General features: G+C 44.1%; 1 protein-coding gene across 11 annotated transcripts in view; it reads right to left on the reverse strand.

Moving 5' to 3' along the window:
- Window positions 1–15675, reverse strand: part of TJP1 (tight junction protein 1) — a 164221-nt gene that overhangs the window by 68180 nt on the left and 80366 nt on the right. Inside the window, exon 1 of one of the 11 annotated variants that reach the window (XM_063346821.1) lies at window positions 8116–8520. The exons of the other annotated variants lie outside the window; for them this stretch is intronic. Coding sequence (XP_063202891.1) covers window positions 8116–8148 — 33 coding nt within the window. The 5' untranslated portion in view covers window positions 8149–8520. Of the gene's footprint in view, window positions 1–8115; window positions 8521–15675 lie in introns of those variants that run through there. 11 annotated transcript variants of the gene reach the window in all.

Below are 15675 nucleotides of genomic sequence, written 5' to 3' on the forward strand. Positions count from 1 at the left end.
CTCTTGGCACCTCCATGAAGGAGAATACACTGATGCAGACATTTTCAGTTTCAGAGATGTCTAAGAAATATTGAGTGGCAAAGACAATATTCTGCCAAGAGACATAGTATCAGGAGAACTGGGGCTGGGGGGAATGGACAGACGACGATGACAACTTTACATAAGATCTGCAGATCTGCTGCTGAGTGCAACATAAACAAAAACTTAACATTCTGACAAAGCTACGTCAAGAAGCTTCCTAACTGCCCCCAAGATGATGCCATTTCATAGCCTACTTACCATCTTACAGATAAGTGAGACTTATTTTTCAGTATAACTGGTACTACTGCCCCTAAGAAGTGTAGAATACAGGGGTTGGCAGCTGCAAGATGAACATCAATAGATATTCAGAGTTGCATACAGACAGGGTGTTCAAACAATTTTACTGACAGATCCCCTAATTTGAAACTCAGCAGCTTCCTGGGCAGCTCTAGGGGGCATTTACCATCTACCTACCAACAATAAACAAACTACAATAAACTATGTGAACGAGATTGTAAAAAATAAGCTGGCATACTACAGAATGCTTCCACAGCACTGTATCCGATACAGATGGAAGATATTCTTGGTTGAAGCCAGTAATATGCTTTTTATAAACCTGTAGACCTTTCTCGTATTCCCTAGCTAAAGGCTCCCTGTTTTAGGAGCATTAATCCAGTCTATATTATCCGTAGCGGACAAAACCCAAATAAAATACAAGTCTGTTTAGTTCTCTCATACGAGATTACCCTCCAGGAATCTCCATTCCTACATAGCTGGGTTATTAACAGAGGGGTTTATCCTGTATGCGACAGACCATCACTTTCCACAAGTTAATTCCAATTTTGAAGGAAACACAAGTTCTTTTGTCAGAAAGCCATGCCTTCAAGCTTGGCTTCAAGATCTTAATACCCACTGGAAATACTATTTCAGGGAGTCCAGATTTACAGAAAGAGTCTGTACCTTTTTCACCTAACCTATGCTTGAAATTACTTCATGTGGAGGCATCCATGGCCAAAAGAGTGTTTTTTCCAAATAACATATAGGAACAAAAATGGGTCAAGTGAGATACAGTTTTGAAACAAGCATCCTGTGCTGAGAGGGTTAACGTGATCTGGCCTTCTTCCAGATTTCATTCTGGGGAAGCCAGCCATCTAACATGAACATGAATTACAGATTTATTATGAGCCTTGGAATTTGTTCAGATAAACAATACTTGGCATACTTAGCACCAGGTACTATCCAGATCCCATATTAGTTACAACTGACTAATTATTTGTCAAGTAGCACTGCACCTTTTAAAGTTATTTTTCCTGGAGTTCTACAGTTACAGTAATTCCAATTGTTAGTTTCTATTAGAAACAACAAATCTTTGGATGGTATAGTTTAAGCCTATTATATTTTCAATGAAGCTGAAAGCAACTGTGTAACTATTCCCCCCTTTGCTTTTTTTTTTTTTTAAGACTTTTAAATTTCTTTTTAAAAATCATTTTGTAACAATGTGTGCAAAGTCAGTCCTTTTGCAAACTCATGTCACCACCGCTCATAATTTAAGTAATACAAAACCCAACATCGTTGTTCACATTTCACAATCTGTCCTGTTTCATTAAGTTACTGCTTCTAGTTATAATTTAAGGTTATTACTGCCTTTTATTTAAGTCCACTTAAAAAACTGAACAGTGCCTCTTCAGCCACAAGTTACTTCATAATTTTTGTACTATCCAACTTCAGAATGAATATAACCAAGTTATTAATGCTGCAGCAATAGCAACACTGCTGTAGTGGCCATGGTCTCAAGAAAGGTAATCAACAAGGTTTGTAGGAAAGGACCAGGGATGTTTCTTCAGCCACACAAACTCCTCTTAAAGAGCTATGTCCAAACGCTTGACCATATGCTCTGAAGTGCATTAACAAGGTAGAGAGTGTCTTTTAGACTATCTTCCTTATTCTATTTCCCATATGGATACATCATAACAGTCACCAACCTCGAGTGTAAACAGCTGAAACAGGGCCATTTAATACCTACAAGAAAAAATTAAAGCCGGATACATAAATGGGGGCCATCTGTTAAAATGATTGCTGACCCAGTGGGGCAGAGGGGAAGACACTGTTACTGGACCCCATTCAAACTGGGCAAGGAACAGCCTATACAATCCCAAAGGATTATGAGTTGAAAACTAATTACTGCCTGGTTCAGGAGGGGTGGGGGGAATATTCTGTAATTAAGCTCCTAAGAAAGAACTCAGATGTAAAAGGTAGCGGTGAGGAAGACAGCAGACTGCTCTTCGGTGCAGTACTTACTGGGAAAAGGCTTGGAACCACAAATTAAAGAAAGTGCCTCTTTTGCTCCATTTCTATTTTTAGTATATAAGTACTTTGCCTGTGTGGGGGCGGGGAGACAAAAACACTGTCAGAGCAGTACCAAGTTCTGTTATTGCTTCCTCTGCTATGGAAAACTAACAAAACACCTTATGATGAGTTATGTAGGCCAAAAAGGGTCATAGTATGCTTGCCCACTTCTCATAAGAACACGAGCTTCCCCAACGCAACACTCCCTGCTGCTCTCATCTTACTGAATTTAGGCTGCCCTCCCCCACCACAAAAGGGTAGAACATCTGTTTATAATGGATTAGGAAAAAAGAATCCTATTAAAGATCACCAAATACCCTTGAGGAAAAAAAAATACTATTTTAACATAAAGCCAATATTTAAATTTTTAGCACCCACAAGATAATTATTTTTTTCCAAGTGTCTAAATAAATCCTGATGTGCAAAGGCAGGAACCAACTCTATAGAGCTCCTGAAGATCCTGCAAAGTTACGAATAGCAACCATGAGTGAAATGCCCAGTCCTACACACGCTTGGGACATTCTCCAACCCTGCAGCAGCCCATCTATGTGGCTCAAACAGCCCACGGGGCTTCTGCCTTAAGGAGTTACTTAAAGATATGCCACGGCAGGAAAATCCCACGGATAACCAAGCAGACGCCATTGTCCCTGGAGAAGCCACCACACCTGTGGCCTCCGCAGGATCCAAGGGATCACAACTGGACCTTACAGCATTCAGATGAACACCCTCCTCCATTTTCTCAGATCCTTCACCAAAGCATGCCACAGCCCCTTGAAACAAGGGCATCCCTATTATTTATGAGAGTAGAGCACATATTTAAATAACCTGTCCCTAAAATAGCATAATTATAAGACAAGACAATGTTTTCATTTCAAGACTTTTTGGACTCAGCATAAATACACTGCACAGAATCACAGAATTCATTTTAAGACTTGCCTACGGCTGTTTGCTTAATCAGTACATTCAGTGAAGAAGTCATTAGCAATGTATTTGCCTGAGAAAACACTGAGCATGGTTTGATATTCATTTTTGTTGCATTTATACTATAACCTGGAAAAATTCGGGGGATATAAATGACCGATGTCTTTCTTAACCAGAAGGTAGTTTGCTGTACAGATTACAAAACTTCAGATATCCTATAAACTTAATAATAAACATTTGCTTCAAATACTATCCCTTAACTCAAGGAGACACTTACAGTCTGACACCGTGTTAATAAACCAAACACTGGGACTATTAATTTTAACATAGACACGCATATGGCCTTACTCTCCCCAGAGTTGCGACTGCAATCTCATTTCCCCCCCGCCTCCAATATACACAAGACATCAGCATCCTCTCGTTACAGAGGACAAGAGAAGAAAACAGGAAAGAGGATCCTGTTTCCCCACTGCAAGCTTATTGTGACAAAAGGGGTGAACAGCTGGATTCTCAGTCAGAACATCACCCGCTCTCTATCAAAGTTCTTGGATGAGTGCTTTGACCCAAGATAGACAATATTTTTGCACAGCATTTCTACTCACCAAACCGAAGTATTTAGCACAATTCACAGCTTGAATAGTTCACTAGTTACACTTCTGTTTTCAACTCAGTATCTTTGCTGAGGTCTTATTACCAAGTATTTTCACGAGTCGCTTACACCAGAAAGCTCTGACCAGGACGGTAGACTGTAGTGTCAACGCAGACATATACTCCAGCTTAATGACCACTCTTGACTTCAAGCACCAATTCAAAATACCATGTTTTGAACCTTTTTTTGCATAGGCACACGCCCAATACGTAGTCTTGTAATAAGCAAGTAGTAGCACAATGTGCACCTTAAAATACCTATGAAGTACAATAACCTATTTCTAGATGTTTTCCTTGAAACAAAGATTAGCTAGCTGGTCACTGATAAGGTCCTACCAATTTTCCACTCTATAAAGGTGGAACCAGTTCCCAGACACAGTCAGATTGCAAACTCTGTTTACATTACAGTAATCTTTGTGCTGCATGTTGACCCAGAAGCAAACTCAAGAACATACTTCATAATGATCTACAGAGTGTGGAGCTCATGGCTCTTTTCACATCATTACAACATAATTCATACTGAAAAATGCACCTAAACGATCACATGGTAGCTGAAGTTGCCTATAGTCCTAACTCCAACAGTCAAAGAACATAAGAAAATCCAAACCCAAAATGTAAGTTACAAAGGAAATAATTATTTTAATGTTTTGTTTAAATGCAGTCATTTTACAGGATCTTTTCTTGAACGAAGTAGAAGGTTCTGAGGTTAAATGAAATCCCCAGCTTATTTCCATACTTGGTGTTACTTCCCCATGTGCATTTTCTACATATTTATTTCTCCTTTGTTGTTATAGCTGAAGAATCTCATCAACAATCAAAGAATTGATATAGCATTCATATAGACTTGAATAGGAACAACAAAATACTGTTCCAAACTTAGCTATCTCTTAGATTACAGCACATTAAAAAAAAAAAAAAAAACCAAACACCACTTTATAAGTTCACACATATATCCTCTACAGGAAACAAATACATTGGTGTCTCCAAGTAGGATTTGGGGCAGAACACTAACCCACATTTATGAAAACTACAGGTCATTCCCTCTAGCAGAGGAAACCAAAGAGTCCCTGCAATCAGCGAGTTATGAACTGTTAATGTGATCAAATTCTCAGCTTCTGATTGAGGTGGTAGATAACGGATATGTGCCCGGAGCTAGACAGACAGTTAGAACAACCAAAATCCAATTAATTACAGGACTGAGGTGAAAGACTGGGAAATACTCTTTGCGCACGTATGTAAAACTAGAAGGAAGTCTCAAGAACTCAGGTTCAACATTCAAAAAGGCTCAAGGATTCAAGAAGTCCTGTCCCCCACACTTACTACTTAAAAGCATTTTTTTTTTTTTTTAAACCAATGTGGCCTACATTTGAACCTTCAGCTTAAAGGTGGAAAGCTTTACATCTCATTACTAATACCCAGAGACAGTCCTTCCCACAGCATCCATTAGTATTGTTCAAAAAGACATCAGAAGAGATTAGGCCCCCTACATTCTGCAATCACAGCCACCACTAGATTAGACTGCAAGCAAGATGTCACTTCTCTCACCGTTTTCTATTGTATACTACCAACAGCTACAGCAAGCATTTAAAACCATAATAAAAAAAACCACATTCTTTTACAGCATAGCAGGGAAAAAGTTAAATAACCAAAACTGAAGGGCAGTGGAAGGCAGCATAAAAGACTGTTGATAATAGGGCATAACACAATCAATCATACCAGCCAAGATTCCCACATGTTCAAATAAGAATTATTCAGCTCATCAAAATATTATTATTTTTTTTTTAGTTCTCTTCTGGTCAACTGTGCCGAGATAAAGGTGGACGTGGACGCAAGGCCTACAAGGCTAAAAAATTTGTTAAGTAATTATGACAAGAAAACCATTCACAGCGGTTTTTTTAATGCATTGCAACCCCAAAAATGAGAAACCAGATACCACATCTGAAGGGGTGACTGAAGGAAACAAGATCCGAAACTTGAACACAGAAGTCCTCCAATATTCTAGTATTTCTAAAATATTTATAATCCCCTCCTCTACAACTATTAAAACCATATGAACAGTAGCCCAGGAACTAATGGCTGAAGTAGAAATAATGCTACCCATCTACTGAAAGCACTTCTGTTCTGACAAGGAAATTCATACGAACTGTATGCGTAAGATTCCAGGCTCTAGAGACACTTCTGTGATCAAGATCAAAAAAGAAATAACTTTGATAAAAGGCTATTACAGACTGTAAAAATTTACACTGAAAAAGTTACAGGACTTCTAAATTATTATTTTGTTCCTGAGAAAGAGATACGCTATTTCAAATACATGATTTTTAGAAAATCTGAAAGTATACCAGTGAAGAGTTAAACCCAACAGAGACTGTATTTTGCAACATTCTTAAATTAACATGCCTTTCAGTATAATTAGTTCAGCTGGTATTGTATACATGTATACATGCTCAAAGGGCCAATTTGATACGACCATCATCAAGAAGTTTCAAGTAACTGCTATGGTAAGATACAACTCCCAATTTTACACCAGTCTGTACACAGTCAAAATAGGCAATACTTCTGTATTTCAAAAAAATAAATCTTTTTTTTTTTCCCCTTTAAGACAGCGCATGCACACACGTGGAAGGCAATATTTTCGCACAGCCTCACAAAACAGCTGTATTTTAAGAGAGTATTTTGAATTGCAAGTAGGAACCTTGCACCCCAATTTTATACAAGAGAAAATCCGCAAAATTTAAGCTGATGCAATTTCTCACAATTCCTTGCATGGCAGAATTCTAACACAAGGCTATTCTTCTTAGGAGCAAAGATGACATTTATCTTCAAGTCCTGTTTGTTGTTAACATAAATGCATTTAACAGGTGAAAAAAAAAAAAGTATGCTTTATCTGTCTCTCTTAGCTAGCTGATACCACCAGTTTGAAATATTCCCCAAAATAAATTACCGCTCCAATCGTATGCATTTGCTGGTGAAAGGTGTGTGTGTGTATGTTAAAATGTAATTAAAGATCTCTGAAAGCATTCTTAGAAAGGGGCACGGAACCCAGTGTCGTGGTTTGGGCACTGGGACACTCAGTAGGTCAGCATCGGCCTTTATGTTTTTTAAAATCGCACTCTGGAAGCTGCTTGGAAGTAAAATTAAGACCTGGGAGTTGATGAAGTCGCCACAACTAACATTTTACAAACAGTAAATTTACTAGTAACTTAGTATCTCAAGCAGCCTGAAGTTTGTCGGTAGCAGCGCAATAAGGTGTGTATTTTGCTTCTGCCTGCAGAATATCACTCCTGAGTAAGCGCATACCAGCAAGTGACATCAGACCGAAACCGCGGAGTTTCACTGGAGAGCAAACGCCGCCGAGCCCAACACGACGGCAACTCGCCACGCTGAGGCCGGGGCACCTACTGGGGACCGGCAGCTAGAAATTAGTTGGAAATTTAAATCCCAGCTCGTTTCAAAGCGAACCTTTAATTTCGCACGGAGGGAAAACAACCTGTTGAGCGTCCCTCACCCCACCCCTTCCCCCGGGGGCGGCCCGGCGCTGCCCACGGCGGGGTCAGGGCGCGCACCCCGCACCTGCGCCCCCGCACCGGCGGGGCCGGCCGCGCTCGCTGAGGGATTACCGCCGCCCCGGAGCTGTTTAGCGACCAGTCACCCCCGGCTGATTCAGCGCCCGTAGAAAAATCCTGCCGTGCAGGACTTTCCCGGTCGAACCTTTCCTCGTTGCGATCCGACTCCCCGGCCGGGAACAAAGGGGCACGGCCTGCCCCAGCGCGCTCCGCCCGACACCGGCTCCCGGGGGGCCCCCGCTGCGGCAGGGCCCGGCTCGGGGCAGGGCCGGGGCTCGCCGCCGACCCGTCCCGCCGCAACGTCCAACAGGTAGGTAGGTAGGCAGGTAGGCAGGCGGGCGGACGGCGGGGCAGCGGCCCCCGGGGGCTGCGGGCCACCTGCGCGCTCGATGGCGCGGCCGGCGGGGAGGGCTCGCCGGGGAAGGCGGCTAGGAGGCCCCAGCCCACCTCGACCACCCCCCTCAGGCCGAGCGGCCCCCCCCGCGGCGGGCGAGGGAAGCTGTGGCCGGCGGAGCTCAGCGGGGCAGGGGCTCCCCGGCGCCACCAGAAGTGCGGCAGGGGGACGGTGGGGATGGGAGCGGGGAGGGAGTACCGCCGCCCCCGGGCCCAGCCTTACCTTGGTGGAAGCCGCCGCAGCCCTGGCAGACATTTTGTTTCCTTCTCTCCCCCGGAGTAGCGTGTGTGTGCGCGCCTGCGACTACTCAGGCCGGGGGAGAGAAACTCCCCGCCGCCGCCCGCGCCTCACGCCGCCGCCGCCCGAATAAACATCGCAGGGCGCGGGGGGAGGAGGGAGAGGAGGGCGGCGGGGCGGGGACGGGACGGGGGCGGAGGGCGGGCGAAAGGGGCCGGGGAACGGAGGCTCAAGTTTGATAACAGCCCGGCCGCTCTCCCGCCGGGCCCGCCCGGGGCGGGGGGTGCCGGTGCCGCCGCCGGGAGTGGCCGTGCTGCTCTCGGTCCGCGCGCCCGTCCCCTCAGCGGCCGCGCCGCCCGCCCGCCGCCTGCCCGTCCCCCCGCCCGGCCACCGACATGTCCGACCGCCGGCGCGGCCCATCCCGCCGGCGGGGGGAGCGCCCCGCCACCGCCCCCCCGCGGCCCGCCGCCCGGCCCGCGGCCCCCACGACGGCGGCGGCGGAGGGGCGGCCCCCGGCCCCGCCGCCCCACACCGGCCAACGCGCGGCGAGGGGGCCGCCGAGGGCCCGGGCCGCCGCGGGGCTCCCCCCGCGCCATGGTCGGGGCGGCGGGGCCGGGCGGCTGCCGGCCCAGCGCGGCCTATGGCGGCGCAGGGGGCGGCGCAGCCGGGCCGGGCCGGGCGGGCGGGCGGCCGGGCCGGTGTCCCTCGGCCGGGGACGGCGGGCCCGGGGTGCCCCTCGGTCGAGGCTCAAACCCGCCGCCGCGCTCGTCTGTTGTTTGAAGGGGGCGGGACATGGGTGCGCGAGTTCCTAATGGTACATTTTGTTCTGGAGATAAAAGCAATAAAGGCACAAAAAGGAAACGAGCCGGGAGACGTGGGGTTGGTGTGAGGTGGTGACCGCAGAGCCTTAGCATTTCCTACAGCACGGCGAACGGCTCCCTGCGGCTTCGAAAAATAAACTTTTTCAAGTATTTGAGGCGCAGGACGGGGCTGGGTCTGCAAAGACAGTGGGAGCTGCCTCCGGCCTTACTGCGACGGGGCGGCGTGTGGCACCGACAGCTGGTCGCGTACCCCCAGGATTTGTGGGACCAAGTCACGAGTCAATGGAACCATTTCCAAAAGAATTGCCCGCCAAAGCGCTTCGCACCTCAGGGAAAAGATGGCACGCTCTGTGTCTCGGCCACATCACTATGGTCTGCGGTTCACTATGTTGATTAATTTACTCTTTAAATATTGGACTAGAGCAAAAGTTCCACAGTGTAATCGGATACACCAGCTTCCAGTGAAAGAAGATATCCCAGACCAAAATCGGAGTATTTTGCACGCGCTTTGCAAACATTTCATGAGGCATAGATGACAGTAAAAGGCATGGTATCAGGGCCGCAACATTCTTGCAGTTGTACTTTTTATGTGCCACCAGCTGCTTTCATGCTCCCAGCCATCTTCAGCAGTACCTAACTTCTTTTAAAAGAGACAATAATTCAATGATCCAAATCACTCCTCTACAAAGAAACACCCTTCCCAAAGCTACTGTATGAGCTTTATGTTTGTTCTCCTTTGAAAATAAACAAATTCGTATTCCAGGAAATAGCTGAAGCAAATTCCCAAGGCAGCAGTCCGAAATCAGGGGGAAGGGCCAACTCCTCGGCCGTGGCGTGGAAAAGGCAGAGTGACCCAGGGGACCTTTTCCCTCGACACACACGGTGCCACACCGATCCCTAGAACATCCTCGGGCAGCCTCAGAGCTCCAGGAACCTCTAGCTTTCCTCGGCACCATCCCCGACTCCCTGGCTCCAGACTCTCCCAGAGTACGGAATGCCGAGGCATTGTCCCCCTGTTCCCACAGCGGCTGTGCTCAGCTCGGAGGGGGGGCTCGTCCCCAGTGGAGATCTCCTATGTTGCAGCATGGCCTTCGGCCGAAGCTGGCCCCCGCCATGAAAACACTACTGCAGGTTTCTTATTTGTTAATTGCTATACGTAACTAAGCCTCAGATATTGTTTTTTTAATCTATCTACACATGCAGAAGGCGGAATGTGACTTTTTTTTATGCCCGCAGGCTTCATTGCCAGAATCTACGAGTATTGACCAGCAGCGGCAGGAAGGAAAAGGCTGAGATCACAACGGGAAGGAGGGGGAAGATTTCAAGGTGCTGAGACGCACGAAAAGAAACTCAGGGGAGGGTGACCTGATAAAGAGTAGGGAGAAATAATCCCTCCTTTTCGTCTGCCCCCCTGGAATAAGAACAGTTCTGGGGAGGGTGGGCAATGCCTGCAGGCTGGGGAGGAGGACAGGCTGGGAAGATTAAAGACCATAAAACAAGATGAAGCGTACATATAGCAGGGGAATGAAAGAGGACCGCAGGCATGCAAACATAGAGGTGTCCAGTTGGATCCCTACAATATGGGAGAAGCACCATGGGACAGAAAAGTAGTTATTTGGGTGTTGGGAGAAAGATGGGGAACAAATAAAAGGGTGAAAGAAAAACATTAAGCAAAGAAAGTTCCAGCAAAGATGGAGGCGCCATTTTTGTATCATCTTACACTGGATGAGAAAATGCCATCAATCCATACACTGAATTTGACAAGGACGGAGACCATTTAACAAGGAAGGACTTCTGTCTAGGAGTTGGAAACATCTGGCAGCGGATATGAAATGATCACAGACGATGTCTCGCCAGTCTGGGAGAGGACGTATGTAACTCTTTTGGCCCACAGAGAGTAATGGGATTAGTTTGCTTGTTTGTTTGTTTTCTTTCTGTCTTTCCTCTCAATCTTTCTCCTTTTTTCCTGTTTTTTCCTTTGTTCCTTCCTTTCCTTCCCTCCCTCCCCATCTCCCTTCTCCTTCCTTCCAACAGCTGTTTAAAACTCCGTCTGTACTCTTGATATGAATTAAAGGAACTAGAAATACCATCTTATTATACTAGCATTGGTAAAATGCATATACTTGCTGGTAGATAGAAATTATTTTAATGAATATTTTTGCTTGTTTTTAAACAAAGCAATAGCAGGACCACATTCCTGTCCTTTCAAATTTTTCCTTCAGGAGGACTTTTCCATCTCTTCATTAATAAATTGCTTACGAGCAAAGTTACCATCAACAGTACTGAAAATGCCACATCAAATGTTGGTCGAATCAAACTAAAATAATTATATTAATTGAAAGAAACATTGAATGATATTCCTATTTAACTTTTTTGCTTTAATTCTTAATAAAATATTACTTATTACTTATTTCTTAATAAAAAATTAAATAAAATTCATCTCTGAAATGAGCAACTTTTATTTTTTTAAGACTGTTGGGATCCCACTGTATTCCTGTATTCCCTTTAAAAAGGCTTTAAGGAAAGAGTAAATGTCTATGTATATATATCCACATATCGATATATAGCGAGGGATAGATACACGTCAGTGTTTATGCACATATACGCCCTACATATGTAGTACATTCAGTCGGATACAGATATATATACCCAGGCCCATCTGTTAGCTGAAGGATCCGAATTTTAGATCATATTCCCGCTACTGCCCTTTGAGGTCCTACAAACAGGACGGCTTCCTCGTCTTTAGAGAGAAAATTGTCTTGAAAGTCAACAGCTGAAGAAAAGCAAGTGCTTTACTCATCCTTTACATAACTGCTCCTGGGAGGTGTCTAAAAAAAGTACTATTATATCTTCTTGGTAGGGAACCTAAAAATAAAACTACTATTTAATCAGTATAGTTCAAACCATAACCCTAAATTGATTGAAAGGACACGGAAGGACAATCCGATGGATGAATCCTTCTTTCTAACTGGAGGCCTGTCTCTCTGTTACACGGCAAGAACAGGAAGTCTGTTCTCTACTCTCTGTCGATTCAACTTTTTAAGAAATGTTTTGACCACTTAAAGACAGGGAAGGAGGAAACTGCAGAACCGCAGCCACTACAGAGACAACTTCCTGTGGCTTTTGTGGTGTGCGTGGCTCAGGAAGAGAACAATTCATCTAAGATCTTTCAGAGGTATCGGATGGTTTTGCTGCCCTATGAGGTAGTCTTGGGATACTTAGCTATAAATATGCCCATGTATTATCAATGATGGCAAGCAGTTTAGTCGATATCATACGTTCTGTATTTTTAATTGCCACCTGACTTCAGTATTCAGGAACGAAGAAAAAACGGGAAGAGAAAATCAGACTTCACCATGTAAACCACAAGAGAAGTATCTGTTTCTACCTCAAGAAATAAGAAAGTGGTCTAAAGAAAGCTGTGGGAAATTCATGTCCTTAAAATTGCACAGAATTTCAGTGTCTTGCTGAATCAAGTCCCTAGGGAAAAAATTAATGCAGTAATGATGTCTAGTAATGATTCTTATCTTCCTCCTACTTCCACGCAGTTAAAGGTTGCTTCCTATCTCCACTTCCTCTTTCAAAGGCTGGGTACCGTCGCAGATGCCTCTGCCGAAAAGGCTGCACACAATTGCTCAACAGACAGTGAACAGAGCCTTCCAACAGCCCATTGCCTCTCACGTATTGGAACCCCTCCACGAAGACAAAATCCCAAACATCTGTGCCGTACCTCTCATTAACAGGTTAAAGCACACGCCTCAAGTGCGCACCAGAGGCTGGATATGCCCTGGATGTGTATAATGGGAATAAACCCAACCTGTTTTGCCAGTCAGCCCGTGTTAAACTCCTGCGGTTCTTAACTCCTTGTTATTTCTTGTTTAACACCTTAAAAGAAAAGTATTAGGTTTAACACAGTGCCAGGTTTTTCTGTGCAGACAGAATATCACTTCAATTTTTAAGCAAATGGCAAGTGTACAAATAGAATTAAAAGTAGGTTGCAGTGGCAAAGCAAGATTATTTTCAGCCTTAAAATACTTAAAGAATTTACCACTGCAGGGCTGAAGAGTAGTCTCTTTGGTTATTATTTTGGGATATCCTTACAAAAAGAAACTCTCATCTCCTTGGTTTGGACCAGGTCTTAGAGAATCTTTGTCATCTGTATAATTATGCGTAGGGACAAAATCTGAGACCAATGTTGAGGAAAATGCTATCCGTGAGTTTAAATCTTGGTTCATGACAGCAGAACTAATTTATTACAGAAATGTTATGTAAAACTCTTCTACTTCCCATCTCAGACAGACGTTTTGTCAACGGGACTGTATATTTAAATGCACTGCAGCTGATCGGGGCTGATTTTACAAAATGCTTCACTATAAATAGCCGCTGGATGTCAAAACATCAGATATTCTGAATTATTCTACTGTCTCCAGGTTTATTTGGTAGAGAGGGGACACTAAAAATAATCAAAGACAGCTGTAAGATGTAAGCAGGCGTGCATTCACTGCTGATGGGGTTCCAGGTCAGAAACAGCTACACCACAGACAAGTACCACACGTGCTCCACTGATCTAGAATTCTTATTTTCCTTATTTTGCTTTCAGAGAGCATGACTAGCAGTTCACTCTTAAAAATGCTTGCCCAGACAACAAGCAACATGTACCAAAGATCAACTGCACAGGTAACCCGGATAAGTAAAAGTGATGACGGGATGCACATCAGGGTAAAGATCTTCATTACTTACAAACTGTAAGTATTTTGGAAAGGCAGGTTTCCAGCCTAATAAAACTGTCTGATTTAATCACCTTGCTGGCAAACAACTTCATATTCAAACCCAGAATTTTTCCAGGGACGCTTGCACAAGATAGAGCGACAGAACTGTTCTCTGAACCCCAAAGAGCGACCCCCACGTATAAGGACGAAGGAGGCTGGGGAGGAAAGGGGGTTGCAGAGGTGCGATTTTCCAACCCAGATTGGTTTGGAACCTCAGATCACTTCTCCGGTTTCTTGAGCACAAATATCGCAGTTGCAACAAATACCACAGGAAATTATCGTGACTCATTTTTGTTCATGAGAAGGGCATGAATAGAGAACATGAAAATACGTACTGAAAATTGTTACAGTCAACACAAAAACATGTACTGGAAGTTGTTATACTGATAACAAAGTTTACAGATAACGGCGCAAAAGTGTGAGCTCATTTGCTTCTTAATTCTTCATATAAGAGAGACTTTATTGCGTAATTGCAAAAATGTCGAAACCGAAATTACTGAAATTTATAAACTCTAATCCATTTTTATTGCCACTCAGCTTTTGACTTTTAGACTTTTGACTTTTTATCCTCCAGCCATTCTTATTACAACTGGTACGAGACTCCATCCGTTCTTTTAAAATTCGCAAGCACAAGTCCATCAAGTGAAGGGACTAACGATGTGCTTAAAAGTAGGAACACCAGATTACACCCCGTAATTCCAGTGTAATCTTTACCTTAGTTGGTAGCTCTGTCCTAGTGGCACCTGCTCTATAAGAGTGCCTTCAGTAAGGTTTAGGGGAGGTAAGTAAGGGGATTAAGCTCCTGATGGTCACGCCCATAGCGTTATGAACCCTTTCCACCTTCGCATCTGCTTTTGTTTCTACCTTCAGATATTAAAAACAGTTAAAAGAAAAGCACTTTTAGAACATCGCTGTTTGTGTCAGTGGAAGAAAACTCAACTTGTCTTATTTGTACCCCCTGCAGCTTTCTTAACTATCTGTTATGGGATCATTATATTGCACAGTGGTGTCATCACTGGTCTGCAGTGGTTTTGTTGGGGCTCCCTTTCAAAACGGTTACCGTTCAAAAGTACATTAAGACTGAGACAAAAACGTATCAAATATTATTTTTCCACAAAATACTGCAGTAGAACGTAGTTTTCTAAGTTTTAACTTCATGTTTCAATAATTCAGCCTCCACCCTCAACAGATCTTATTCAAGACAAATTTATTTGGCATGACATACTTCTCATCTTAAAGTTAAGAGTGCTTTTCAGTCGCTTTTAGTCTTTAGCAACTAAGGAGACATCTGGTTATCCGTGATATTACAGACTCTATTTTATCTGTGTCTGCAACCAATAGTAAAATTTAGCTCCCAGAGACAACACGTGGTTTTGCAGTATGCCCTGGTGGAATATTTCATCTGTAACTGTTACAGTGTGGTTAATATTAATCTTTTTAATTATACAAATAAAACTCCTGACAAGGTTTTAAAATCAGTTTAAAAGTTTCCATTTTATGTAACAGTTTCTAGATGGCAACATACAAGAGAGGATGATAGAACAGAACGTGCTTAGTGTGGGAGGACATTGCGTTATTTCCTGACCTGTTGTTGTCAGGAAACAAAAAAACATGTCACGGGTTGGCTTTTGGGCTTTGTATGTCGCAGCACATGAAAAAAGTGGGCAATATACACTAACGTGGTGGAAGCCCCGCATTCTTCTGATGTTACTTGACCGCTCGTTTCTGCTCTTGCACTGTGTCACCACCTCCATAGCTGCACCAGGCTAACTCTGTATGGGGAAAACTGAACGGATACTGGATAAAAAATTATCCTGTAGCACAGAAGCAGGAATAAGTGGCCAAAGAAGGGCACTTTTTAAGCTGGGTTTATTAGCAAAGATGACATGGTTATGCATCTACCCTTACATATCATTTACCTACACTTCAAGCACGTAGATCTCTGAAGTTGCAGA

Source organism: Chroicocephalus ridibundus, chromosome 9, assembly GCF_963924245.1.
Source record: "Chroicocephalus ridibundus chromosome 9, bChrRid1.1, whole genome shotgun sequence".
Classification (NCBI taxonomy): domain Eukaryota; kingdom Metazoa; phylum Chordata; class Aves; order Charadriiformes; family Laridae; genus Chroicocephalus; species Chroicocephalus ridibundus.